The following is a 27,797-nucleotide window of genomic DNA, read 5'->3' as shown; positions in this document are numbered from 1 at the left end:
TCGTGAGACCCGAGATCTATTCTATGTGTTTATGTATCTATCTAAAAATGTCTTATTTTTATGTAATAAATAAGATAAGTATAATTTATCCACTCCCGATGAGAAATTATAGAAACTTGAGTGTTTCAAATTCAAAACTTTTCGAAAATGAAAAATATAAAATTTTTACACAAATCTTCAAACATTTCTGTTTTGTTTTTCTCAATAAGTACATATAACCTGATAAATTTTATTTTCTCGAACAAAATAAATTATTAATAACGAATTTTATGATTTAAAATAATATTATTTTTAATTTATTATTCCATAAATTTAGTTAATATAGGTGAACTTAAAATTGTACATATATATTTAATATAAAATTCAACCATTTTATGATTTTAAATTAAATAATATATTATTTGTAGTTGAATAAATATATACTTTGATTGCATTACCCTGTGCCCCGTAGCCCACCACGTTTCTAGGACATTCACAAAATCGTGGCACAATCAGCGCGATTTTACCGCACTGTATCCTCATTTTTTGGAAGTCAAATGGAGGCAGGCGCATAACAGAACAAAAACAACAAGAATAGTATTACACTATACTAGAATCGCCACCCGTTGATCATCATCAAGGAGTAAGTCTACTTTTACAGTTTGCTCGTTCATAACTCGCACGATTTGGCCAATATAGTACTCATTTGCGTCACGTCTCTTGCTTTCTCCACCTCTCCATTTCGAAGTATTGCACGTTGAATTTCTTTGCTTTTCGCGGTAAGCATCTGGACGAATTTTTAGGTGTTAACTTTTGTTCAGCTGATCTTATGAGCGTATTTTTAAATCCGATTTTTGAAACAAATGTTTAGAAGCTGCACAGTGGTTCTTGTACTCTAATATTTTATTCTTTTAGTCACATTTGATTGCAAATTGCTTTGTGATTTGCGATGATTTGAAATTGCGGCATTTGAATTTCGTCATTTTTCGAGGTAATCATGTGGAATTTTCAGGTTAATAGTTTCGAATTTTTATATTTGGTCAGCTGATCTGAAATCTCTGAACATTCTTGTCTCAAAATGAATATTTATAAAGAAGCTTTATAGTGGTTATGCGTGGTAATATCTGCTCAGATGTGGTAATTTTCATGGAAATTATTTGATTCTTTTGAGTCAGCGTCTGGGTGATTTTATGTTCGCTCGGTTCATCTGATGGAAATCTATATACATTCAATTGTCATGATGAACGTTTTGATGCAGTACAATTTGGTTTCGGTGTACAATGGTGTTCTATAAAAGCATTTCTCTATTATCCAGGCTGCGTTCACGAGCTGTAAGTACTTTTAGAGACTTCGCTGCTGTCTATATTTTTCTAGCAGTTGTGTTCATGTACAAAGTACAGAAGATGTGAAATAGTTGATTTAATTTGATTTTATGTGACCGAATTGGTGTGATTACATGTTGTATAAACAACAGATTCAGCAGCCAGGTCTCAGCACTTCTGTTCGCTGGCTTCAAGTCCAAACCTCCTCCGATGTTGTAAGCATCCTGTCAATCATTTAATTTGCAGTTTCCATATGATTCTGTGAACTTGAAGAATCTTCTGTTGTGGATATTTTATTGTTTTGTCACAGTTATCAGTCATTTTTTGGGAGCTCTGTGGTATTCAGGCATCTGTTGCTCCAATTTCAGCAGTATAATTTTAAGAAACAATTTAGGATAAAATTCAACTTTAATTTGTTTCGTAAAATGTATTGTTATCTTAATTGATTTGAAGCTTATGTTTGCTAGGATAAGAACGAGAAGATAAAAATTTGAATTTGTTTTCTCCTGTGCTTAATCTGCCCATTAGGTATGGTTAGGAGGAAAAGTTCAGGTTTTTAAGTGGATATGGAGCTCATTTATCTATGACTCCACATGGATAGTTAAGAGCCAGTTGTAACTTTTAACGTAGAGATCATTTCCTTTCTAGGAAGAATCCTATAGTGATTCGGGGTTGTTTGTCGGCATGGGTTACTTTTGTAAAATGATAAAATCTTCAAAACTAGTGGTACGATATACACACTGGGACAGACTATTGTAGAGGGAAAAACCATGCCTAAATTTTGATGGTGTGTGATCCTGGAAGAAACTGCACTTAAATCGGGTTAGGAATCACATAAGATTATTTTAAGTTCCACTCATTACCAAGTGTTTTGATCCTTACGTTGTTTTGGTTTCATGTTGAAAACTAAGTTAATTGGTACTCATGCTATTTTTGCTATTGCCTTCTGTAGGACCTCCATTCTCAGCTGAAGGAGTTGATTCCAGAACAGCAGGTACTTTTACTAGTAAAATGTGATTTAAAATAACTGAAAACGGGTGGACAGATATTTGACCATGTACTTGCCGCTTGTTTGATTGTTTTTCTTTTTTATTTGATGAATTGATCAAACTACCGATGTCTGAAGGGATTTTGGTGTGGTGATGTTAAATACACCCTTCTTTTTTTGCGCAGGAACGCCTAAAAAAACTTAAGTCTGAACATGGAAAGGTTCAACTGGGAAACATCACGGTTGATATGGTCTGTTTTTTGTTTAATTCGTTTTTTCCTCCAGTTATTTATTTTTATAGGGAGGTTGACAGAGCATGTAATAATTGAGTTGTTCGCAAATTTTCTAAGGTACTTGGTGGGATGAGGGGAATGACCGGATTATTGTGGGAAACCTCGTTACTTGACCCAGAAGAGGTAAATACTAACTCGATTTAAGATTGTAACATATTCATGCTGTTTGAATATGTAAGGCTCATGGCTTGCAGGACTAGCAACTCCTTGTATAGTAGGTCGTTTACTGTTTAATTTTTAATGTGTATCACTGTTCACTTCATTCAGGGAATTCGTTTTCGGGGTTTGTCTATTCCTGAATGTCAAAAGTTGTTACCTGCTGTAAAGCCTGGTGGAGAACCATTGCCTGAGGGTCTCCTCTGGCTACTTTTAACAGGGAAGGTTAGCTGCTTAACTCTCTCCGTGCATTTTCCAATCTCTGTTTTATTGTCCTGGAAAGCGAAGTATTGTCTATTTAATTTGTATGTTGAGTTAGCTTATAGTATCGTTCTCTCGACTGCTTAGAAGTTGGCTTGCTGTTGACCTTCTGATTGACTTGCTGTGCATTTGTCTATGGTTATGTTTAAAAGTTAATCATCTTGTTTTTTTACCAACCTCATTTAGGTTCCAACAAAAGAACAAGTGAATTCGTTGTCAAAGGATCTGAGAAGTCGTGCTACAGTCCCAGGTTCCTAAATTCACAAATTTACCTCAAACTGCTTATACTATGATCTCACGTAAGACATGCTTCAAATACACCTCCCTTATGTATAGATTAAATTCTAAAATCCGTTCATGATAGGAGATGCCTAATCATTTCATCCAATTCTATCAAGTTCTCTGTTTATGAAAATGGATTTTCAATGAGAAAAAGCTCCTTCATTCATTTGCTGTGTTATTTTTATTCATCGCACTCTTTTTTTATCTTTGAAGTTTTCGTGTCTGTTTCATGGAAGTTTATGATGTTTGTATGTGCCAGGCAAATTATTCCATCTTTGAATTCTCATACTTGATTGCAGATCATGTGTACAAAACAATTGATGCCTTACCCGTTACTTCTCATCCGATGACTCAGTTCACAACTGGTGTCATGGCTCTTCAGGTGGTTTGATGAATTGCCATATTTTATTGGGTCATTTATTTGGCCATGACTTATGTTTCATAGTTGGTCTTGATATCCTGAATTTTTTTCGATTTATTTGGTAATACTAATAATAATGCTAAACTAAGAGAACAAAAGAAAAGAAGCAGATTTGTGGTAATATAGCTGGTCTGAAGATTTCTTGTGGGAGTAATAAGACACTCGGATATGTTAATACATAATTCCTTTTTTGTTGTGTCTCTTATCTCATGTCTGCTTTTTGTGAAAAAATACCGTATTGAGTACAAAAAGCATTTCAGTGATTTCTTGGATAAATTTAATTTTTGATTAAATGATGATAGTTTCTTCTTCCGTTAATAAGATGGCTTGGCTGGTAGACTTAGTGGCTTAACTTTTGTCATTCCTGTGATCTTAGTAAAATGATCTGATGAGGGATGGAAGGTTGTCGGGATTTGGTTTCTTACAGTTATGAGCTCAACATATTCTTTGGTAGTACTTATGATTGGGCTGACTTTTGTGCTAGCTATCTAGGCAACTATTTTCAGGTGATGGAATAGCCTATTAGTTAATATATGCTTTGGCAAGACGGTCGAAAATGATTGCCAATGAAATAGTTTTGCATCAGTAGCTCGTGCCACTTAAATACTCTCTTGGGCTTTTTCTGTATGATGTGTTTTAAATCATTTCTTCCTTTTGTGTTCAAGACATTTTTATTCAATGCAATATATGATTATTTTTCTTTATTTTGTAGTATTAATTTATGGAAACATTTCATGATTCTTGTTCTTATTTAAAAATTCTGTGACTGAAAATTCACTTTCACTTGTTTCATGAAGGTTCAAAGTGAATTTCAGAAGGCATATGAGAAAGGGATCCACAAATCTAAGTGAGTTTTTCCTAAGATTTTCTGTTCTGATTTGTGAGTTTTTTCCTAAGATTGTGTTTTGATTTTAGCTCCATTTTGTATTCTGATGCTGCTCGTTTGGCCTTCAGGTATTGGGAACCAGCATATGAAGACTCCCTTAGTTTGATTGCGCAAGTTCCCATTGTAGCTTCATATGTCTACCGCAGGTTTGATAGTTGGAATTTAACCTTGGGTGATTGAACTCATTAATTATTGCAATTGCATGGATATTTGTATATGTAAATATTGATAGTCACCTGATCAATATTGTTTGCTAATTATATGTATGCATCATTTTCATTTAAATGTTGTTTGAAATTGTGAAGGATGTATAAGAATGGTGAAGTTATACCAATGGACGACTCCCTTGACTATGGTGGAAATTTCGCCCACATGTTGGGCTTTGAGGATCCGTCCATGCTAGAGCTTATGAGGCTTTATGTCACCATTCATAGGTGTGTTGAATAATTTATACCCTGACATGCATTTTTGCTTAATGATTCTGAATCGGCTTACATACAATCATTCTGTGCTATTTGTTCAGTGATCACGAAGGTGGTAATGTTAGTGCCCATACTGGTCATCTTGTAAGTGGTTTTCTCTTTCAATGATTCATATGTAAATGATTTTTAACAAACACCTGATATTTTTTTATCTTTTCTGACATTTAGGAATTAAATTTTGTGCAATTTACCTGTGTTCCATTGCTTTTTGTTTACTGCTTGATAAATTATCTCATCATCGTCAGGTTGCGAGTGCCCTCTCGGATCCATATCTGTCATTTGCTGCTGCATTAAATGGTCTAGCTGGTCCACTTCATGGCTTGGCTAATCAGGTGTTAAAATGTTTCTGTCCCCATGTCTATCTTATCTTATTGTGGGGGTCGGCATGCCTTGCTTAATTGTCATTTATGACAGTGAAGTGGTCTATGCACTTCAATTTTAATTTCTTCTTGTGATAATTCTGAAAAAAGAAACTTCTAAAAAGATTTATGCTTGCTATTTGACCATCAAATTGATTTGAATACATTACCTATTAATTATGAAACTGATTTGTCCAACTGAATTTTAGCCTTTGTCACTTAAAGATTTTTGATGAAAATTAGAGGCAATTCATGTCCATATCCCATGAAATACACAAAATTTCAAGGTCGTGACCGTTATTTCATAGAAGGCCAATGAAGGAAAGAGAGAATTAAAATGTCCATAAATAGTATTTGAAAATCTCTACGGGAATAGGTTGTGTTTTCAATTTTTCCCATATTTTCTTTGCACGTTCTGATAGTGTATGTATTAATTGTCTTTCAGGCATATGGTATTGCATTACATGTGTTAGATTAGTACCCCTTAATGTCTGCTTGCTGAGCATTTTGATCTGGCTATTGCACTGCATGAGCAATCAATTTCTATATGTGTTTTCTTGGCTTCTTTCGTCTTTATTGCATTTCTTAAAAAATTTCTATAATGTGAACTCCTTTTTTTTCTGGTAGCAAACAGACATTCTAATATCCCATTTGCTACTCTCTTTGGTTTTGCAGGAGGTCTTACTGTGGATTAAATTAGTGGTAGACGAGTGTGGGGAGAATGTTAGCAAGGAAAATTTGAAAGACTATGTCTGGAAAACTTTGAACAGTGGCAAGGTAGTATGTGAATATTCTTGAAATTGTTAATCTCGTTTTGTGTGAACGTGTGAGTGGTAGCAGGCTTCCTGTTTGTCTCAATTTGCTTTGTATCGTATTTTATAATTAAATTATAACTAAATGTAGATCCGTTTGATCTCGAATTTCTTTTCGTTGGTCATTGTTGTTTACTTGAGTTAAAAATAGCTACGGTTTCCTATCTGTAGACACGCTATTTTCTTTACCTTACCACTTTAGCTCGAAAATAGTCGAAGCTCAGGTGATCTTATTTATGAATTAATTGTGGAATCTCCATTATTAGCTTTATCAGTGATGAACTTGAACTTTCCAAGATAAAATATGACTTCATTTGGACTCCTATAACAACTTTGTTTGTATGAAATACAATATACAAACCTCATCTAATATCATCTGGATTAAAAGCGAAATGATATACTAACCCAAAATTGAAACAATAGTTAAAGCTGGTCAAATAGTCTTGTAAACCAAATGGAGTCTTGTGTCTTAGTTTCAGACACATACATTGAAACATATGTGCCCATGTACAGTGTCTATGTTCCTCACTATTTAAGAATTTCATGTGTCTTTGTACCTCAGTACTAAGTTCTGTTTTCGAATTTCATCATATCTGCCATGCTTATTTTGTTTATCATTTCGTTAGCTTTTCTTTCTCTTGTATTTTTCTCCTTTATTTGGGTGGAGGGAAGCAGTGAGCTGGAGAGCCAAGAATATAGGAATGATGGAAAAGCTTCAATCTCCTAATTTTAATATCTTTAATGTGAATTTTTCGTCTGATATTGATAATTGATATTGAAGGTTGTTCCTGGGTTTGGCCACGGAGTTCTGCGCAAGACAGATCCAAGATACACATGCCAGAGAGAATTCGCCCTGAAGCACTTGCCTGATGATCCACTGTTTAAACTGGTTTATCTTTAGCCTTAAAAACATGTAATCTTTTGAGGCTCGAAATTGTTCGTTCTTTTGTGTAATTGTTTTCCTTCATTTACTTTACATGTAGGTTTCACATCTTTATGAAGTAGTGCCCCCTATATTGTTGGAGCTAGGCAAGGTAAGTGGTGACTATTCTACAATAGGAAATTTCTTGTATGCAAGCCAAGAGTGATAACCATCTGGGCGTATGATTGAGTTTCTCTATATAACCTCAAAATAGATTACAAGTCAAATTAATTAGAGAGGAGGGAGTAGAGTTTCAACTTGAATGGACTACAATATCAAAATTAGGTTCGGTAGTGGAAGTTGCAACATGCTGAATTGTGAAAATAGTTTTTTTTTCTTCTACTTTTCACTTTCATTACAAAAGTAAGCCAATCTCCTGTTTACACATTCATCTTGCGGATGTGGTTTTGAAAACATAATCTCTATTCCATCTTCCACTGCCGCAAAATGACTGTATTTATGTTTAATACTAGAATTAACTCCGGAATAGTTTTTTCGTGCTCGAATTATCTGGCTGAACCATACTCTTGATGAACCTCTGAGCCTCTCATGCTGGCCTTGTTCTGATATTCTCCTCTCCTTCATCCCTCTTGTAGGTTAAAAATCCTTGGCCCAATGTAGATGCCCACAGTGGAGTGTTGCTTAATCATTATGGACTAACGGAAGCAAGGTACGAATGTCATTATCACCAATAAAGAATAGATCTCCTTCCTCCCGTTTAAATAATTACCCAAAGGCAAAATAAAGACAGGATTTTGCGTGTAACAATCTTTCTATTATTCGACAGATATTACACTGTTCTCTTTGGTGTGTCAAGAGCTATTGGCATTTGTGCACAGGTTCTGTTCATACAGGCTTCTTCTTATTAGTATTCTTTATTTTCCATGTGAAAATGAAATTTAGATTTGTTTTTGTTACTGTTTTATGTCGTTTAGCTTATATGGGATCGAGCTCTGGGATTGCCCCTCGAGAGGCCGAAGAGTGTGACAATGGAATGGATTGAAAGTTACTGCAAGAAAGCGGCTTCTGCTTGAAGTTTCACCGAGTTTCACAAGACTAAGCGGAATCACAACAATTTTAATAATAAAGTTTGGGAAAAGCAATTTTAATATCGGGAGTGTAACAAGTTTTTTCTCGTTAGATTGTTGATTTGGGAAGTAGAATCTACCCAAATTTTGAATGCCATCGAATGCATGAAAATTTCAATTTACTTGGTACAAAAACAGGCCAATTCCACATTTTATACACCAGGTTTCCTGATTCAGCCGGTGGCGCGAAGAGTCTATATACTCGTGCATCGGCATACGATTTCAGCATATCGGAAGGGATACATCCTGATATCGACTTCGATAGATGTATTCTTGAAATTATGCATTGCTTCTCCTAGCGCTGGAATTTTCCTTCCATCCAAAAATTCTTAAATTATTATAATTTTGCGTCCTTAATATTTTTAACTTTTAAACGCATGGTACGCAACTTTTAATGTGTTACAACTTAAATTATCTCTACCGCTTAAAACTCTCTGGACGTACCCCAAACAGAAAATACCGTATAATGGGGGAAAAAACTTGAAGACTCGAGTCCAACTTTAATTCCGCTTGTTACACTCCAAGAAACTTATTTAGGTTCCCAAATAGGTAAAAAAAAAAGTACGAAAGAATGTTATCACGCAATCTTCATATCGTTTATTATGTTCGCATAATCATATAAAACTTTAGAATATACTTGAACTCTCGTTTAACCAATTCAATATCAAAAGTAATTTTTGAGATTCGACATTTCAGTATGAGTATCATCCTCGACTTAACTTGCAAGGGAGAAATTAATCCATTGCCATATGATCAATTGCTAGGCAGAACCTTTCCCTTGGTCTTCGCTACTGTTTTCTTCTCCGACCGTGGAAGTAAAATTACGCCTTTCATCTGATGTTGCAGTAATAACAGGAATCCAAACATCGGCTGTGCTGCTTAAGAGATTCTTAATTTGTGGGTCTGAAGCCATTGCTGAGGATATCATCTCATCCACATCGTCTAGTTTCGCTGATAATTTGTCCAACTCCTCTGCTATCTCCATCTGAATGGACAAGAGAGTAATCCCAGATTGAATCACGACTTATCATGTATCACAGAATGTTAAACGGACAAAAGAATTCTGCAACTGATCTTGGACTACCTCATTAAGATGTTGAGCTGATTTGGGAGGAACTTTCCTTATCTCCAATCCCAGGGATTCGATCTTGGCACGCAGCTCGACTTCTTCTTGATTGGTTAATGATTCTACCTAGAAATATTGAGGTGGATATGAAAAATGACCGAATTAAACTTTCGCATACATATATAAGAGAGAAGAACACGTGAGATGCGAAAATATAGATTCCACGAGAAAGAAAGGGACTAACGGAAGCTGACTTAAGTTAATCGGAAATTGATGAAAGTTTTAAATTACAAACAGCTCACAATACATATGATTGATCATTTGATAGACCCAAACATTTCGAGATGACGTCCTACATGGATTATATTTCACGTATTTTAATTAATATCACATTTACTGAGGCCGAGCAGGAATCAATTTACAATCAACATCAAATATGGCACCACATAAGATGATATGCAGATGAATTGCACATAGACACTGGTTCCTTTTGGTTTGAGCATAGCACTCCTTCAAAGAAGGTAGTGAAAGCTACAGGCATCAAACAAATTTGCACTGTACTCATCTTGACTGTACTGTATTTGTGTAAGCTTATCGATCTACAGACATTCAAAGCTATATGCATCAATTTTATAAACTGTAGTAATGTATGCATTAATTTTAGGATATTTCGAATTCAACATCCATTCTTTGATCGTGTTCTTCTTCTTTAATATATAAGCATAATGGACCTATCATATGCATAAGCCAGTTCCTTGGCAAGTTCAAGAAGCCATAAAACTAATTTCAATCTATTTTGCAAACCAGATCCATAAAATAAGCTTGCATCACATGACATGCATCTCATGCATGGAAGACAACTACAACTTTCATCATTTCAAATTTTCTGTAACATGTAATGCAACGATATCAGTTACATTGACTGCATATTTGGCACGAGTCTCATATCTTAAAGAGCCTCTCTAGGGACACAGTATCATCAGACAGATGTGGAAGCCCCAATCCTTGTAAGAATAGATCTGCTCTACCCTTAATGCCAAATTGGGAACTTAAAATCACAACATGACACCCCCCCCCCCCCCCCCCCCCCCAAACACAAAAAGAAACAAAATTATTTATATGCCATCAGCTTCCTCTGTTCGCTGCAGTCGAGTTGGTGTAAATCACCTGAGTTAGGTTTTCTCTAGTTTTCAAACAGAGTATAATCATTAAATTTGATCGATGGTACAAATTAGAAGCGATGTCTCCTAAAAATCAGACTCTTTGTACCATGAATACAAGAATAATGGAATTCAAAGGAAAAAACCTACAAAAGGCGATAAGTGGGAAAAAAAGAAGAGAATATAGAGTGAAACTCAAAAGTAATTTCGTGAAAACCAAATTCCACATATAAATCACCATAAAAAATAAGAGCTGTATCAGTATGACTATCTGCTTAATTTTCTCAACTCAACAAAATGTTGGATTTTACATGGATATATTGGATCAAGGTTAACAAAATAATGCAGAAACTAACCCATGGTACAGATCCCGCAGCTAAAACAACAAAATTTATCAAAATGATGTCCCCGATAAATAATCCAATCTAGTCCAATTATCGTCAAACATCCTTAATTGGAGACCTAAAAGCGAAACGGAAAGGCAAAAGCGCGCGCACACAGATATATGCGCAAACAAGTTCCACATATTTTTTGGATTGATGCACCTGCTGAAGAAGATTGGAGAGCAACCCAAACAGCTGGGCGTCGGCGGCGACCTCCGGCGGCGTTGTTCTACCGTTTTCCGTCATTACTCTTCCGATGATTAAAGAGCGCAAAAACCCGATCTTAGATTCGTAATTTCAGTGTTCTCTCAGATGCTAGCGGCGCTTTTCCTAACAACTGACGCTAAAATTCGTACGCTTTATAAAAATTTTATTCAACTTAATTAATATTTGGGTAAATTTCAAAAAAATACATCTGTCAATTTTTATATTAAAAATATTTATACTATAATACTAATACTAAATATTAAATTTATAGTGCTTTAAAAAAAAGTGTATACTGACTTACATCCATATAACGTAAATTGTAATAATAATAATAATAAAATAGATAAGAGGTGTACGACTCTAGTTAATATTGATTTGTGTTTGTAAAAGTTTTAATTTAAAAAAAAAATATCATAAAATCAACAAAATCAACTAATAATAACATCAATATAGAATTACTTTTCATCCGAATCAATGAATTAAGTGAATATTTGACTAAAGTTCATGAGTTAAATTCTCATTATCAATAACTTTCAGGATGAGCTTCTCATACATAACTTCTTTAGCGAAATTTATTTGATTAACGTGATTTACATGTTATTGTGATGTCGAGGTTTTTTGTGGTGCCATGTCACAATATATATATATATATATATATATATATATATATATATATATATATATATATATACGAATTTGTTACCTGCACACCAGGTGTGCAGGGTATCATGAGCACCGCCTACGTGACGGTGCATAAGTGGTCAGTCTTCTTTTAAAAAAACAAAACAAAAAATTTTGTGTGGTTGTGGGCGTGTCATGTAGGCAGACGCCCACATGTGTGCAGGGTATCATTGCTTTTATATATATATATATATATATATATATATATATATATATATATATATATATATATATATATATATCTCGTAATGAGATGGTACTTAAAAGCAATTTCTTATTTATTGACAATTTGGTTGATACGCATTAATCATCAATTATTATATATAGTATTTGAACACCCTAAATAATTATTTGGAATCTTGATATAATTTTGTACTTACCTAAAATATCATTCATTTTCAAAAGATAAGTTGTTTGTACTTTAATCCAATCCGATCAATTAACAATAATAACTAATAAAACCAAATAATTAGTTGTTTTTGTGTGAGACGGTCTCACGGTCATATTTTGTGAGATAGATATTTTATTTGGGTCATCAATGAAAAATTATTACTTTTTATGCTAAGAGTATTACTTTTTACTGTGAATATCGGTAGGGTGGTTGACACGTCTCACAGATAAAGATATGTGAGACTGTCTCAAAAGAGACCTACTCAATACATAAATATTATATATTTTGTTTCTCTAGTTTTAATTTAGTTATAATATTTATAAACTTAAATATGACATGAGATTTAGAAAATAATAGTTTTTTATAATTATAAAATAAAAAAAAATCAAGCATACTCTATTATATTAAATAAAAAAACTAAATAAAAATATGTGTATGAGCTGCAGATTATTTTGTCTAAATCATTGTTATTTATAAGTTTAATCCATTAAACAACAATAGCTCTTAAATCCAACTTCTAATAGCAATAGAAATTTGGCATTAATATTGCATTTTTTCGTCCGCAGATGATTACAAAAACTTACTCGAAAATTTTCCCAAGACCCTGTTGAGATCCACAAAGAATTGCATCTGTCAAAATTCTCCTAATTTCCATAAAATTGAATTTTTATATAAATATTGTTATTAGCTACAAGATAAATTAATCGATGACTATATATATATATATATATATATATATATGCAAAGACTTGTGTGAGATGATCTCACGAGTCGTATTTGTGATACAATATCTTATTTGGGTTATCCATGAATAAGTATTATTTTTTATGCTAATTGTGAATATAGGTAGGATTGACACATATCATAGATTAGGATCTGTGAGACAGTCTCACATGAGTATCACTTATATTTATATTTATACTATTAAATTTCACGTGAGGGCCTTAGAATAACTATCTTTGAGGACACCAAAATATTTAATTCCATAATTACCCTTCTTATCATACTAAAAACCTTTTCAAGTCACTCCATATTTTAAATAGAAAAAAATCAAAATAAAACTTCTTTTTTAAATTGAACGACTTTTCTAAATTGAAAATAATTTCGTGATATTATTTAATATTATTTGATCAAATTAAAAATAATAACAACACATACCATGTATGTGCATCTTTTAGTATATATAAAGTTTCTTTAAAATAGTATTTTTTAGGAAAGTCAAATAGTATATTTGCAATTTCCATCAAATCCATTAAAAAATGGTATAAATGCAATTAGTAACCGCCTCCCTCACAATTTCTCTCGGAAAGAGACTTCATTGAAATTCTCCAATTCAGTCACCAAACGGCGAGGAAATTGTATGTGGTTGTGTTATTTTCATCATCATTTTAATTTCCTTATTTGATTTCTGGGTTTATGAACCCTGATCTTGTTGATTTAATTAGTGTTCGATTTCGATTACTTATTGTTGGGTTATTTCTTTTGCCAATTAAAGCAGCATTCTTGATAGGAGACACGAGGATTTTCCTGTCGATGCGATGATGAGTGACGATGTCATGGATCTTGATCTGAACCGACAGTCTTCGGATTCACCATTGCTCAAGGTTCCGAGTACGGGGTCGTCGTTGAATGAACCGGAAACTTGTAGTGGCGAAATAGGCGATAGGATTCGTTTTCTCGAAGCTGTTACAGGTCGTGCAATTAAACGGCGCCGGCATGAGCTCCAACCAAGCAATAATGATATGACTGAGAGGGGGAAACGTTGGAAAAGTGATAGTTCTCATTTGGTGGCCAAGGCGTTGGAGATGGATGGCGAGGTTCACAACGTTGTTGTGTCTGAGGAGGAAGGATGTTTCTATGACTGCAATGTATGCTCGGAGACGGCGAGGATTCCTGTGGTGACTTGTTGCGGACACTTGTTTTGCTGGGCTTGCTTTTATCACATGAATTATGTGGATTCGACGTCAAAGGAATGCCCGGTTTGCGAGGGAGAGGTGTCGGACAGCTCAGTGATTCCGGTGTATGGGAATGGTGATATTGCGTGCGAGTTGGAATCCGGTCCAAAGACGCCACCGAGACCCAAAGCCAGGAGGGTAGAGAGTGTTAGGCAGCGGCGTGGTTTGGATGACGTTCCTGTTGCCGAGGCGCTCAGGCGGATTAGGATCGGTATTGGTGCAATGGTGGATTGAGAGGACACCCCTCTTTACCTTACTTGCTTCCATTCATTTACATCTGCTTCATCTTGTAAAGGAGAAGATTATAGAACTACAAAATATTTGAAACAAATTTTAATCCATCGTCTCGATTATATACCATCGCATGAAATATGTAATACCTCAGACAGTCCTGTCCCATAAATATGTCTCTAACAAAGCCGATCCTATAAATTTTTGCTTGCTCTTTATCTCCGTCGTCCATTCTATCATATGAGACAGTCTCACGGATCGTATTTTGTTAAACGAATATCTTATTTGAGTCACGCATGAACAAATATTACTTTTTATGTTAAGAATGTTATTTTTTATTGTGAATAACTGAATCATGAATGAATTATAAATTTTGACGCAGATATTTTTTTGTTGAGAAAAGAAGGTTTGGCTAGTACGTTTGGGCCATACGAAGCAGATCTAACCTGAATCCAACCCAACATAACATTTGACATTTGTCAACCATAAAACCGAAACAATTTGTAAGCAAAATTCTGGTAAAAAAAAAAAAAAACCCCCAAAGTTTTCGAGTTGATTAATTTATTTCGGACTGTCTGCAGTTTTTGGACTTGGTGTCCACCGGCCATGGATTGTGTGACAAAGACTCATAAAAATAAAATTAAAGCAAAAGATCTCTGCTACAGTTATTGCATATACAAGATGACAGCACTTTGGAGTTTCGTCCATTTATACCAATTTTAATAATCAAGATCATAATGTATAACCAACCCTTTTTATAATTATTAAAACTGCAGTCTAAGATTTTATTTTAACGAAATAAAAATGGTCTTGCTCCTAAAAAAAAAGATTTTATTAGTAGTTTTTGAACAAATTGATTTGACTGATTCAAATATAATACTCCTGAAAAATAGAAAGAATATGAAAATGATCATCTTCTAAACATTTTTTAGAAAAACTATATTATTGATTTTCTGTTGTTCTCCTTTTAATTTTGATGGTCTAATAATTGAAAATATTAAAAAAAATTATAAAGCATCCCTAAATATAGTTTCTTTCTTTATTATTTTTCATCTTTTTTTAAGGGTAATGTTTGGCCAAGTTATGCATTTATATTTTTAGATCAACGCATATCTTTAAATTGTAAAGTCATGAAACCATGTTCAATGTATGTCATGCTTTTGGAATTATTATAAATATTAATTGCCAAAAAAAAAAGTACTCATTTATTTTTAGAATAATAATTTAGAGTGTGAATGATATGCAATAAAGCATGAACCACGGTGGGAAAGACAGTGAGTATTCTTTTTGAATTTTGCAACGTTCTTCAATAATTTTTACACAAAATTAGTGTCAATTTTATGAGATTGATATTTTATTTGAGTCATACATAAAAAAAAGTATTATTTTTATATCAGAAATATTATTTTTTATTATAAATATACTTAAATACCAGATTCAAGACGTGTTAAATTTCTAAAAATTTGCAAATCAGTATAATTTTTTTTTAGTTCTTTAACAGACAAATAAATGTAAATAGTAGTTATACTAATAAATAAAGTACAAAATAAATATTCTTGAGAGATTTTAATGGAATTTAATAATGGTCCCCCAAAATCTTGGCATGACCACATAAAAATTGGAGACTTTCACGTGTGCTCTTTGTCAACATAAGTATGTCGGTCAAACAACCTCATTAATTATACTAATCATCGCTATTATTATTCTTAATGCTCCATAATTCACACAACCAAACCTTAAAAAGGAGCAAAAGTGAAAGGCATATAATCATTACTGAGAAATACAAATTATATGAAGTAACTTTTAAATATAAAAGCATAAAGGGTATATTTTTCTATTTTCTATGATGTTTTAACTTATTTTTTTTCATTTTTTATTATATTTTATATATGATAATGTCTTCTATCAGACATTATTATGAATATTTATTCGTGATACGAGTCAACTTTGTCTATATTTATATTTTTTAATGGCTGATCCAAATAAAATATCTGTATCACAAAATTCACGGATGAGACCGTTTCACATCAGTTTTTTTTTTTTTCGATTTGAAAAATATCAAAATATGTTTTGAATTACCTAGAAATATAGTCAATATATATTGAATAAAATGGTAAAACAATTAATTTGAAAAGGGAACAAGTAAAGGAAGTTTGTTCTATTCCTGCTCCTTGTCCTGTATTTCTTTGTCATTTAATAACCAAAGTAAATAATGCAAGAAATTTCATAGATTGATAAATTCTCTATAAAGACTCTTTCCACTCATTCAATCCAAAAACCTTTTCCTTCTCTTCATCTCCTTAACCCAACTCTCTCTAATTTGTGTTATGAGCTATGGAATTAGGCTTGCGCTTAGGAGATGCATCAGAACCCATGAAGTTCTTGCAAGAAAACAGCACTCAAGAGGCGCGGAGATTCACCAAAATCATGAAAAGTAGTGGGTTAAACCTGGGAATGGATTTGAGCCTCAATCAAGAAACGGAGAAAGCTCAAGAAACTGATGAAGAAAATGTTGAAAAAGAAGAAGATCATACATCATCAGGAGTTGGTACTGGTAGCGATGGTGATCAAGGGGAAACATCGCTTCAGCTTAATCTTCTCCCATTTTCTCCTGTTCCTCGCCAGATTTCATTGCATATCGATCAATCCTTACCTTGGTCTTCTGATAATGGTATTTAATAACTTGTCTGATATATGGATGAAATCTGTTAATGGTGATTAATGGTTTTTATGTGATTACTGTACAGTACTCATGAATATTTTTATCTTTCGTGATGAGAAATATTTATTTTCGCTTAGAATACATATTTATTTGTGGGTTTCTGCAGGGAGTTCCGAAAATGATTCGTCGAGGAATAAAAGGCCACCGGCGGCGAGGCGGTTGGACGTGAACAAAATGCCATCATCCGCGGAGGAAGCCTCGACGGCGAACAGCGAGGGGTCACTGTTCCAGATGGATTTTGGTAACAAGAGAGAATTTGAAGCCACGGGAAACGAGAGAGAATCGTTTAGAGCAAGTGACGACGATGATGGCAGCACAAGAAAAAAACTCAGACTTTCCAAGCAACAGTCTGTTTTTCTCGAACAAAGCTTTAAAGAACACCCCACTCTCAATCCTGTGAGTCACTATACTCAGTGTCTGAAAACAAAAATACGAGCTTAATTCAGCTCCAAACATGCTACGGGAAGAAATTAAAAAAGATCGGATTTTTCTTGGAAAACCATTCATCTTTAATGGGTTGTGTTTTGTCATACACAGATTTAAATTAAGTGTTTCAAGTCTTAATTAATTTGTGTTGCAGAAGCAAAAGCTTGCTCTAGCAAATCAGCTTAATCTGAGGCCTCGACAGGTAGAAGTCTGGTTTCAGAACAGAAGAGCGAGGTTTGTGGATATTCTCTTATCGTTGTATACATATATTTCATGTCACGTAAACACGCACTAATTAACATGTGTGCACGTATGCAGGACCAAGTTGAAGCAAAACGAGGTGGATTGCGAGTACTTGAAGAGATGCTGCGAGACTCTGAGTGAAGAAAACACAAGGCTCCACAAAGAGTTGCAAGATTTGAGAGCTCTCAAGACTCCTAATTCTAGCCCCTTTTACATGGCCACCACCCTCACCATGTGCCCGTCTTGCGAACGCCGACGACTCGCCTCCGCGCCGGAGAATGGCCATCCCACTAACATAGATTCCACCCACACCCCAAACCCTACTCCATTTCCTTTGTCTACACCAAGATTTTACCCATGGAGGAATTAATAGATTGGATTTTCCACATATGTGTATGTATATATGCATGGGAGGGTTTTTAAGTTTGTGTGTTAAGTATTGGAATATTGAGGGATTGTGTGCTGTTGATTTGTGGGATTCTTGATCATCTCGGGCATTTTTTTAGCCCATCTTTTGTGCACTTTGGGGGAGAGTGATACCAGTAGAGAAAATAGAATGGAAACAAGAAGAAAAGACCAAAAAGAAATGAATTGCTTAGATTTGTATGGATCCTTTGTTTTCCCTTATTTTTCTTGAAACATGGACAATATTTTGTAGTCCAATTTGTTAACTTGAATCTCATTCTCACTTACTATTTCATTATGTGAATTTCTCTATACATATGTAATATAATCTTAATTTTTAGTGTAGTCGACTTAATTCAATCAACATTAAGGATTAATAAATTCGTTGGTTACTTAATAGGCTTGTTGACAAGAAAAATAGGGGGACTTGGCAAAAAAAGTGAGAATATGCATGCTACATTAGTACTTGTTTTCTATGTATATGGAGGTAAGTCTCACCAATTGAATTTCCATGTTACCATAATCATAATATTTCAGTTATGTTTTGCAATTTTAGTTCTTTTTTGATGTGACGCAGACACGTGTATATCGTCAAAATTGTAATGTTTCTTAATAAAAATATAATATATCATATAACATGAGAAAAATATATCCCTTTTCACATATACTCCTAAAATAATAAATCATAATATGAGACCAATAAAATTTGGACTCAACCATTGTGAATTTAGAAAGTATTCAAACCGACCAATAATTAGGATAGGATGTAAAATTTAGGGGAAAAGAGTAAAAAATAATAATCGTGGATTGAGAAGCATGATAGGTGGAAGTTTGTTGGGATGTCCCGCGCTTCAAGGCATGCTTTATGCAAAGGATTAGTTTAGATGAGAGGCGTGGGGGAACGCACTCTCTTTTTACTATTTTTTGTGTGGACAAAAGTGGTATATTTATGATTGTGTCTGCTAAAGTTAGGTTTCCTTTATCGTCACTATCAATTATTATTAACATTTGACCAATTAAATACATCCCCTCATTATTTGTGTAACATTCATGTCCATTACCCCAACACCATGTCTGCTTCCAAGATCGTGTTGAGATAATTATAAAGGAGATTTTTATCTTTAATATTTCATTATGTTTTGTTTTACATGTAAAAATAAGGGTACTTTATTATTAAGTTTCACATTTAACAATATATAATATTTCACATATATATATATATATTAATTTATTACAAGTGGACTGAATTATCCTCTTGTTTGTCTTTATTGTTTAGGAAATAATATAATTTTAATTGGTCTTAATAAGTGTACAAATATTTAAGCATGCTCCTAGTCCAAGATAACGAGTAATAAAAGGGTCCGGCCCGGGAAACAGTAAAATCTGATTATTAATATATATATATATATGTATATATATAAAATAAACCTTTATATCTAGACGTGACAAATCATATGTAATGGTAGGGAACCGTGATTAACTAATTAGTTGAGGGGTCCATTGGCAATCCATAAAATTCATGTACTTGGACAACACACGTGTCAAATATATAATGTCTATATCTAATTCTAATAATGTATATAAACATCAGAAGTATTGAATTTACTTAATTGTTTCTTATTTTATATTGAAGTTAATAATTTATGACTTTTTGAATTTATTTGATTAATGTGTGCAATCCAATGTTCAGGTCAGAAGCAATGGAAACAAGCAGAGGGAGAGTGTTGTGCCACACAGCTTTAAGGACTCGTTTATGATGGGCTCGTAGTGACTGCAATGGTTTCTGAGCATTGTATCTGATGTCAAAGATGTGAATCACGGGATCCGCTGAGCCAGAAGTTATGTATACACCATCTGGAGACCATGCTTGATTAATGAGGGCCGACTGGGATTCGCTACTCTCTTGGCTCCACCCGAAACTATGGATCTCCAATGTCTTGGTTCTGAAATCGAATAGTTTCAGCTGCTGCCCTGGGGTCCTGCTAACACAAACATCAAATTTAGTTTACTACTTCAGATAGTAATAAAAAAAAGTTGGCCTAGGTTGGCAAGTTACTCAATTTGAATAACCATGCGAGTCAAAACAATCTCAAGATGGGTTTTTAATGAGTCGGCAAGCGGTTTGCCCGGAATACAGTCCCATATGCTTGGCAGGGAAAAAAATTAATAAAATGGCATATTAATACAAGATTGGAGAAAACTCACCCTGTCTGAACCATAAAGAGGTTGAAGACACATGGATTAGTTAAAACACTCATACATTTGCTTTCAGTCTGATGCTTGTAAACAACTGTCCCAGATGTCGTATCAAATCCAATAATCCTTTTGTCTGCACCAGCAGACATTACAACATTCTTATCCCGCAAGCCAGCAGCCCCCATTACAGCACTGGTATGGATACTTCTGTGTAATGAATTAGGTTTCCATGAGTCTTCCTTCTCATGTTCGGTCCAAAGGACTACATCATGATCACTGCCACCAGTAACGAAGCATGTTTTGTCCCATGGCATGAAGTTTATGCTGTTGATTACGCCTTTAACGTGAGGCTTGTCTTCAAGAAAGCTTACACGTGTCCTCTACAAAACCAAAACTGAAACTGAGGTTGACTTCACAGAGAAGGTAACTAAAAATAAAGTGCATAAAAATTTGTGACTAAAGTACTGCGCAAACACATACAGTTTACAATAACAGCATTACAGGATGATGGCCACAACTTGAGATCCTTACCTCGTTTCCTTCATTTAGTTTCAGAATTGATATCTGAGAATCTCCGCCATCTGCAGTATAAACCGAAAAAAGTCTATTTCCCTGTGGATGCCAAGATATATCTTCTGGCCATCTCCTCTGCTTGTTTGATTGACATTCAGAAGTACTTACAAGATCGGCACCAGCACTGCACTTTTTTATATTAAGAGTTCAATTCAAGTTATAAACCTACATCACTTGTCAAGTAACAAAGGAAAGATGTATGCTAAACAATCAAAGTCTGAAACATATGTTAGCATCCAAGTTATGATTGAAATGCATACTGAAAGCATCATAAAGCGACGAACAAAAGTATGAGATCAAAGAGATCTTGATGTGACTAAATTTTATTACAATAACACTTACCCTTTCCCCTGGATCTGCCACAGATTAACCGCTCCATCCAATGCGCTGCAAACCATTCAAACATATTAAGTGGAAATACCATCAAGAGAGTTATGAGGCAGTTTAAAACCAAAAGATTTTAATCATATGTAATTGCAATCTGCAATGGTAACAGTAAACAAGATTTTTAAAAAATGCAAATGGCAGAACCAAATCTTGTACTGTTCAGTGCATGGTAGCCTGTAAATAACTTATCTTTATGAGGTAATAAGTAAAAAAAGTAAAATAAGAATTATAATCTGATGTTCAAATCTAGACATGATCAAAAGCAATGGATGCAATTGCATTCTCTTTCTGATAATTTACCGATACATATCAAACATACAATATCAAAGACAAATATGACAACTAAACATGCCATAAAACACAAAGCTTTTTTGAAATACCATGCATACCACCATGTCCGTCAATCCAACTTATCTAGTTGCCTAAAGTGTAGAACAAATTACACAAGATATATATAATTTATATTAGGTTTGACAAAGAGCAAGAATTTTAGCTTGATAGCATAGCGAACACAAGTCAGACAGATGAACCAGAAAGCTACAAAAAATACCCCGGAAAAATTGAAGAGAGCACTTGAAACATGAAGCAGAGCTCATCAACTGTTTATGCTTATTTTTGTGCTATAGTGCAATAATAATATTAATACTTGACATAAAAGAAGCATTAAACGTATATGATTGATGGGAAACTGTACCATGCTGCCAACAAAAAACTATTAAAAGAAGATAGGTAGAATATAGAACATTGAACTTCAAGATTTAAACCCGGTAGTATTAATCTTTCAAAATCATATAGTTTTGATACTCAATTTTGTCATGAACTTAACTGATATGTTAGTAAAAATAACACTCTCAACTTTGTAGTGAACTCGATGTATACATTTAGCAAACATCGTTAATTCTGAAGTGGAGAGAGCGGTTGCCTATTGTGAACTTTCCAACAAGATGAATTGTAACAAAGAGCGATGCTTTCCTTCTGACTCAAACCTTACATATGCGCTAAGACAGCTACTAATACGCATTCCAGGTAACTTGTGAAGTATTGAACAAGTGGCACATGCAATGCTACTGAAATTATGCACAACAGCAAAATAAAACTACAAAGCATTATTTTGTTGCCTTACTCTTTTTCTTCTTCTTTCACACAGAGCAACCAACATCACATCCTAGACCCTAGTTTGTATTAGTGAATTCAAGAGGGCCATGATCTCCATCAATTATAATTTTTGTTATTCATGTGAAGAATCAGAGAAGATCAAGTCACCTGGTCACAAATAAATTATCATTTGTAGGACAAAGCTCAAGGCTTCTCAGCCTTCTTTTGTGTTGACTAGATAAAAGAATGGTCTGGCAGTGGAATCTTTGTGAAGAAGCCATGCTTCCTATCAACGGAATCAAGTCTTTATCTTCTTTTTGCTCTGTACTCACAAAGATATGATCGCGAATATTATTATTCACTAGCTATGATATCATTCGATAATGTGAAGCTTTAAAAACAATCAGATCAACTCAGATCCGAATTTCACTGAACAAGGATGCAAGTCAAATAGTTTAAATAAAACCCACCAATCAAGCTCAAATGCTTCATTCGAACGGGCATAAAACTTAAATATGAGTTCAAATAGTGAAGATTTTGATGTTTTCACATTGTTACCCTCAACGATAGAGGTCGTAACTTGTAAGCAAGTGGCATCATTTTACGAACTTTTGAGAACATATCGGTCAGGGACAGAGTGAATAAATTCTAAAAGCACTGTAAAATTTAACAAACAAGAGAATATTTTGTGGCACGAAAGTATGCTAGATGCATTATTTTCATTATAATTATAATACAAAAGATTCTTTTGCCGCAGCAGCTATTTTTCCTTTTGAAACACGAAAGGTTTTCACGTAAATTATGTTTATCCATATACTGGTTTATTCTTGATTTTTTTGTTTGGTTTTCCTCGTACGGGTAGCCTTATGCATATACCTGGCATATGTTATGGTAGAATAAGTGCTTTTGGTAATGCATGCATTGAATAGAGTATAACCCGAATGATACATAATATGTAAAGTTACATAGCAATTACCATGCTTCCTTTTTGTTCCATTAGGTTGAGATTCCACGTTTCCTTGCTCCGTAGATGTTTTACAAGCTTTGCCTCCATTTTGCTTTCCATTGCTATTAATTGGAGTGGCTATCGATGCAGTAGGAAATGCAGCAGAATTGCCACTAACTTTATTTCCAGATTCTTTCATGGTCATTGAATGTGACATTCTTGGATTCACAGAAGGAATCACAAGCTGTGGTCTAGAGTGACAATTTCCTCGAGAAGAATCCCCATTTTTACATAAAAAACTAGCCGATCTTCCTTCAATGCTATGATCATCTCCGGATGACTTAATCGAATCCTCACCAAACAGCTGTGGTTTATACAGAAACTGGTTTTGGGCAGAATCACCACTCACATTGGCAGGACTCGATAAACTTTCTAATTTTACCTTTTTAATACAATTTCTAAAAGTTTCTGAGGCCATTGAAATTTCCTGGCCACGATGACGAGACAATTCAGTTTGTGTCTCCATCAACCTCGTTAATGCTTCATCAAGCTGCAGCGAAAAACAAAGTCATCAATCAATGGTTTCTCATTGATGGAAATGGTACCGACCATGTGATTGCAGAAACCATGCTGCCTACCGCATCTAACGATAGCAGTTATTATATAGTTAAGTGAATGAAATATTATTTTGAGAATTTTATAGGCATCGTATGAAGAGGCATAACTTGGACCTCAACAATCAAAACAAAAATGATCTCCCACCATGCGAATTGCAACATACTATAATGATTGTAACCAACATCATGCAATGCTCCAAGTCAAGTTACTCCACAAAATTTCAATGTGTTAAAGCACAGCACCAATCAGGGCGATGATTAGGGGTAGCCAGCCAAATAGCCCTAGATGTACTAATAATCCAATAATTGAATCCGGAAGAACATGATGACAACCCACACTTTCCTATAACATTTTGTCCACCAATCATTATCCTGAAAATGTTGGATATTTGACTGTCAGTCCGTCACGATGTTGTACCAAACTACCAATCACTACTCAAGGAACAAAAGAATCTTCAATATTGAAATCACTGCACCTGCATCGCACTTATCTTTAACTTCGTCAAGCATTATACAAAATGGCACTAGTACTTTGGAACTTCATATAATAATCTGAATGATAAAGTCGCCATGTAAATCAAGTTCATTGATTGGTGACTTCCCATAAATAAAGGTTTATGAATAAGCTTTACAGCGTACATTAATAAAACAACAAGAAAAACCAAAACATGCACACGTTTAAATATTCAGAATCCCCCAAAAATTCTTTTATCTAACAAAAGAGTAATAAAAAATTGTACTTGAAAGAATTACATCGAGAAAGTAAAAAACCTGGGACTTGTAATAAGCAACGCGCTCACGAAGCTGCTCGACTTCTTTGTTACGGTGTTCAATAAGGGCTACTAGTGCTATTTCTTGTTCTTTCCAAATCCGTTCCTCCTTTGTTCCATCCCCATTTTCTTCTTCCTCATCTTCTGTTTTCACAATTTCGATCTTGGGCTTCTTCAGAAACGGCAGCCCTCTCATTTTCTTCCTTCGAAAAAGATTCTTCGCTTTCTGCCGTGAATTTGGTAGACTGATACGCTACTAACTGGAGGAGAAGGCGGGAATCGTGATAAGTTCTTTCGGGACCCAGTTTTCGAACCCTCGGTACCCGAGACCGGGACATTTTAGTAATTAGAATTCATACTTAAATTATTAATACGAGATATATTATGTTTAAGAAAATTAAGACAAAACAAACAAATCAAATATGCGATAAACAAACAAGTGGAGTGTAAAAGCCCAAAAGATCTAAATAGTTATTCTATAGTTTGTTTTCTATGAATGATAGGAGATATTAATAATAATGGTCAATTTTTTTTAATATTTTTTCATATTTTTATATTTTACCTATTAAAATATTTGCTGGGTTATATTTAATAAAATTTTCATTTTGGCATATTTTCTATTAGTTTTTTATATTATTTAAAAATTATAAAATTTTAAAAATATACAAACGGTTCGCTAGTAGTACACTGCATATTTGAAATCAGATGCCATTTCACAAATTATCATTACAACATTCAAATAGAATACATATGTCTAAGCTGATAATATTCAAGAAAATGTTGAGACTAGGGACAATGTTCCAGTATTTTTGAGCTAGGGATCAGCAATATGGAGCACTTCTGCAGCTGATTAGTCCTCCTTTTTCGAGATCTTCCTTCTCTTCTTCTCAGATTGAGGCATCTTTTGTTTTAAATCATAACAAAAGGACCTTAGGGAGGCAGCAAGATGATCATTACGATGTGCTGAAACAAATGTAAGCAATCTCAGGAATACTAACTTCAAATATCATAACGAGGGTGAGACAAGAATAATATAATCGAAATCATCAGTTTGGCAAGTTTCTAGCTATGGAAGTATATATGGTTTCAGACAGTGTACATGGTTTCAGACAGTGTAGTTATATGAGTAAATTAATGGACAATCACAGCAAAAATGTTGACACATACAAAATATTGCAAAACTGCGAAGTGCGAAGTTGATTTTGAATATTATTGCACAACACTTCATATATCTGATATGATTCTTACCAGAAAGGATGACATCTTTCGTGCTCACTGACTTGCGAGGACCATGCTGAGCAAATAATTCAAGGTCTTTTGCCAACTGTTCTGCTTTTCAAGAAGTATGATGTTAAACATTACTGAATAAATTAATGAAGCTGATGATCCTATTTGATCAACTTATGATGTCAATTCGCCTTGTGTCAACTGAGGGATTCTTAGATATAAAAAGGAATTCACACGTATCAATATTTATCATTCTTCTAATCCTTCGACATCTAAGTTGGGAAAAGCTTTAGCTTCTGAACCAAAATTTCCACTCAATTTATGAGAAAAAATTTGACCTCTTGACATCAATGAACAGGCACATAGATTAAAAACACCGAACTCTCCTCGCGAATCCTTCATTGGTTTAAGCTACTTTTGACAAGAACTTGAACAATTGGCCGAGTGTGATGAGTAACCTTCAGCATAATCATTGAACAGTCGTAAGTAATTTTCGATCAATATTTTTTCCCTAGCGGTTTAGACATCAATTACAGTCAAGGAAAATGTGGAAACTAGTAATACTAATCCTGATACTGTCCTGCCACTCCAGGGAATTCTTTCAAAGCCCATAAAACAGAACGTAGATCCAGATGTCAAGAATTATTCCAGTTTATCCCAACATGGATCGCGCCAACTAACACTTACAAGAAACAAGTTTATACTGCATTACACGAGATAAATCATTCCACATGATTGATATACAAATCTATTATGAGTGCATAGTCCATACCAATAGAACGCAATGCGATGACGCAAAATCGAAAAAAAAAACATAGATGTATAGCTCAATAATTACGCGCATATTTGAAGGCTAAATCGGATATGCAGGCCATAATCGGTTGAGAAACTTCCATGCCATTTTTCTTCGCTGCAACATTAAAAAAACCGACAAAAAGAACGCTGTCATCGAAGCTAACGTTTATATAAGTCGTAATTGACTCCATCTGCGCATTAATATAGAGATAATGGAAGTAATTACAGTGATCGACAAGTAAAAACCTTCGGCTTCGGCAATGGAGATGGTGCAGAGTCGGAATCGATCTCTCAGGCGCTGATTAACCGATTCATCTTCCTCCTCTTCTCTTTCCACATCGCTTGCCATTATGTCGCGTTTCTTTGTGTCGATTCAAGAACTGAAATCAAATCTTAGGGTTCTATTGCTTGATTTGGGGGGAGATGCTGGAGCACAGATTATGCGCGGGAAACGGAGAAAGATTCACGTGGATGGGAGACGATGGACCACTAACTTTTTTATTTAAAATTTGACATATTTTTTTAGGGTTAATTCCACTAATTGCCATTGCCCCCTCAACAACTTAAATTAAATTAAATATGTCTCTTGTAAGATAGTTTAACGAATTTTTATTAGTGATACGGGTCAACCCTACCGATATTCACAATAAAAGTAATATTTTTAGTATAAAAAATAATATTTTTTCATGGATGATCCAAATAAGAAATCTGTATCACAAAATACAACCCGTGAGACCGTTTCACACAAATTTTTGCCAATTAAATGAGTATTTTTTCCATATATAATCAAAAGTAGTATTTTTTAGAGTAGGACGGAATTAATTATGTCCTCATTTATGATAAAAAATAATTTTCATGATTGATCCAAATAAAATATTTATATAATAAAATTGACTCGTGAAACCGTTTCACATTATTTTTGTTTAGTTTCTCATAGTTATTTTTAATCTACATCAATTATTTCACATCAAAATTAAATATATGGTATGATTTATAATGTGAGTGGTGAAAATAATTTAAAGGGGTAAACTAATACTAAAAAAATATGATGGGTTAAATATGTCTGAGAT

At 34.1% G+C, this 27,797-nt stretch overlaps 6 protein-coding genes across 11 annotated transcripts; 3 read left to right on the top strand and 3 right to left on the bottom strand.

Moving 5' to 3' along the window:
- Positions 1-476: 476 nt before the first annotated feature.
- LOC140809425 (citrate synthase, mitochondrial) lies at positions 477-8,441 on the top strand. Of its 3 annotated transcripts, none has more exons than XM_073167044.1 (21): positions 506-622; positions 728-758; positions 1,238-1,310; positions 1,454-1,516; positions 2,254-2,295; positions 2,475-2,540; positions 2,640-2,705; positions 2,850-2,963; positions 3,186-3,249; positions 3,581-3,663; positions 4,500-4,549; positions 4,657-4,734; positions 4,894-5,022; positions 5,112-5,154; positions 5,316-5,402; positions 6,105-6,206; positions 7,023-7,130; positions 7,225-7,275; positions 7,760-7,833; positions 7,951-8,002; positions 8,099-8,441. In XM_073167044.1, the coding sequence occupies exons 3-21, from the start codon at positions 1,260-1,262 to the stop codon at positions 8,195-8,197; spliced, it is 1,422 nt and encodes a 473-aa protein (XP_073023145.1). In that variant the 5' UTR covers positions 506-622; positions 728-758; positions 1,238-1,259; the 3' UTR covers positions 8,198-8,441. The 3 variants fall into 3 exon arrangements, with proteins under 3 accessions (XP_073023146.1, XP_073023145.1, XP_073023144.1); XM_073167043.1 differs by having other exon boundaries at positions 544-622; positions 679-758; XM_073167045.1 differs by lacking the exon at positions 728-758 and having other exon boundaries at positions 477-622.
- Positions 8,442-8,803: 362 nt separating this feature from the next.
- Positions 8,804-11,222, bottom strand: LOC140809782 (uncharacterized). The gene is made up of 3 exons (XM_073167505.1): positions 11,023-11,222; positions 9,336-9,443; positions 8,804-9,236 (listed from the first exon to the last, which is right to left on the bottom strand). Exons 1-3 carry the CDS (start codon positions 11,104-11,106, stop codon positions 9,012-9,014), a joined length of 417 nt encoding a protein of 138 aa, XP_073023606.1. The 5' UTR covers positions 11,107-11,222; the 3' UTR covers positions 8,804-9,011.
- A 2,179-nt stretch (positions 11,223-13,401) lies between these two features.
- Positions 13,402-14,443, top strand: LOC140809776 (uncharacterized). Of its 2 annotated transcripts, none has more exons than XM_073167495.1 (2): positions 13,402-13,497; positions 13,638-14,443. In XM_073167495.1, the coding sequence occupies exon 2, from the start codon at positions 13,678-13,680 to the stop codon at positions 14,326-14,328; it is 651 nt and encodes a 216-aa protein (XP_073023596.1). In that variant the 5' UTR covers positions 13,402-13,497; positions 13,638-13,677; the 3' UTR covers positions 14,329-14,443. The 2 variants fall into 2 exon arrangements, with proteins under 2 accessions (XP_073023596.1, XP_073023597.1); XM_073167496.1 differs by having other exon boundaries at positions 13,635-14,443.
- A 2,098-nt stretch (positions 14,444-16,541) lies between these two features.
- LOC140810020 (homeobox-leucine zipper protein HAT4-like) lies at positions 16,542-18,413 on the top strand. The gene is made up of 4 exons (XM_073167816.1): positions 16,542-16,996; positions 17,154-17,443; positions 17,628-17,707; positions 17,792-18,413. The coding sequence occupies exons 1-4, from the start codon at positions 16,660-16,662 to the stop codon at positions 18,084-18,086; spliced, it is 1,002 nt and encodes a 333-aa protein (XP_073023917.1). The 5' UTR covers positions 16,542-16,659; the 3' UTR covers positions 18,087-18,413.
- Positions 18,414-19,778: 1,365 nt separating this feature from the next.
- LOC140810019 (uncharacterized) lies at positions 19,779-25,017 on the bottom strand. 3 transcript variants are annotated; one of them, XM_073167814.1, is made up of 8 exons: positions 24,707-25,017; positions 23,761-23,868; positions 23,349-23,682; positions 22,541-22,694; positions 21,233-21,277; positions 20,849-21,014; positions 20,327-20,697; positions 19,779-20,100 (listed from the first exon to the last, which is right to left on the bottom strand). In XM_073167814.1, the coding sequence occupies exons 1-8, from the start codon at positions 24,899-24,901 to the stop codon at positions 19,779-19,781; spliced, it is 1,695 nt and encodes a 564-aa protein (XP_073023915.1). In that variant the 5' UTR covers positions 24,902-25,017. The 3 variants fall into 3 exon arrangements, with proteins under 3 accessions (XP_073023915.1, XP_073023914.1, XP_073023916.1); XM_073167813.1 differs by having other exon boundaries at positions 23,349-23,868; XM_073167815.1 differs by having other exon boundaries at positions 23,349-24,307; positions 24,707-24,841.
- A 340-nt stretch (positions 25,018-25,357) lies between these two features.
- On the bottom strand, positions 25,358-27,227 carry LOC140809677 (protein MHF1 homolog). The gene is made up of 4 exons (XM_073167376.1): positions 26,974-27,227; positions 26,771-26,842; positions 25,954-26,034; positions 25,358-25,668 (listed from the first exon to the last, which is right to left on the bottom strand). The coding sequence occupies exons 1-4, from the start codon at positions 27,074-27,076 to the stop codon at positions 25,556-25,558; spliced, it is 369 nt and encodes a 122-aa protein (XP_073023477.1). The 5' UTR covers positions 27,077-27,227; the 3' UTR covers positions 25,358-25,555.
- Positions 27,228-27,797: the final 570 nt, after the last annotated feature.

This window comes from Primulina eburnea, chromosome 13 (genome assembly GCF_022965805.1).
Source record: "Primulina eburnea isolate SZY01 chromosome 13, ASM2296580v1, whole genome shotgun sequence".
NCBI lineage: Eukaryota > Viridiplantae > Streptophyta > Magnoliopsida > Lamiales > Gesneriaceae > Primulina > Primulina eburnea.
The sequence above is the reverse complement of the archived record's forward strand: the minus strand, read 5'-3'. Positions and strand labels throughout refer to the sequence as shown.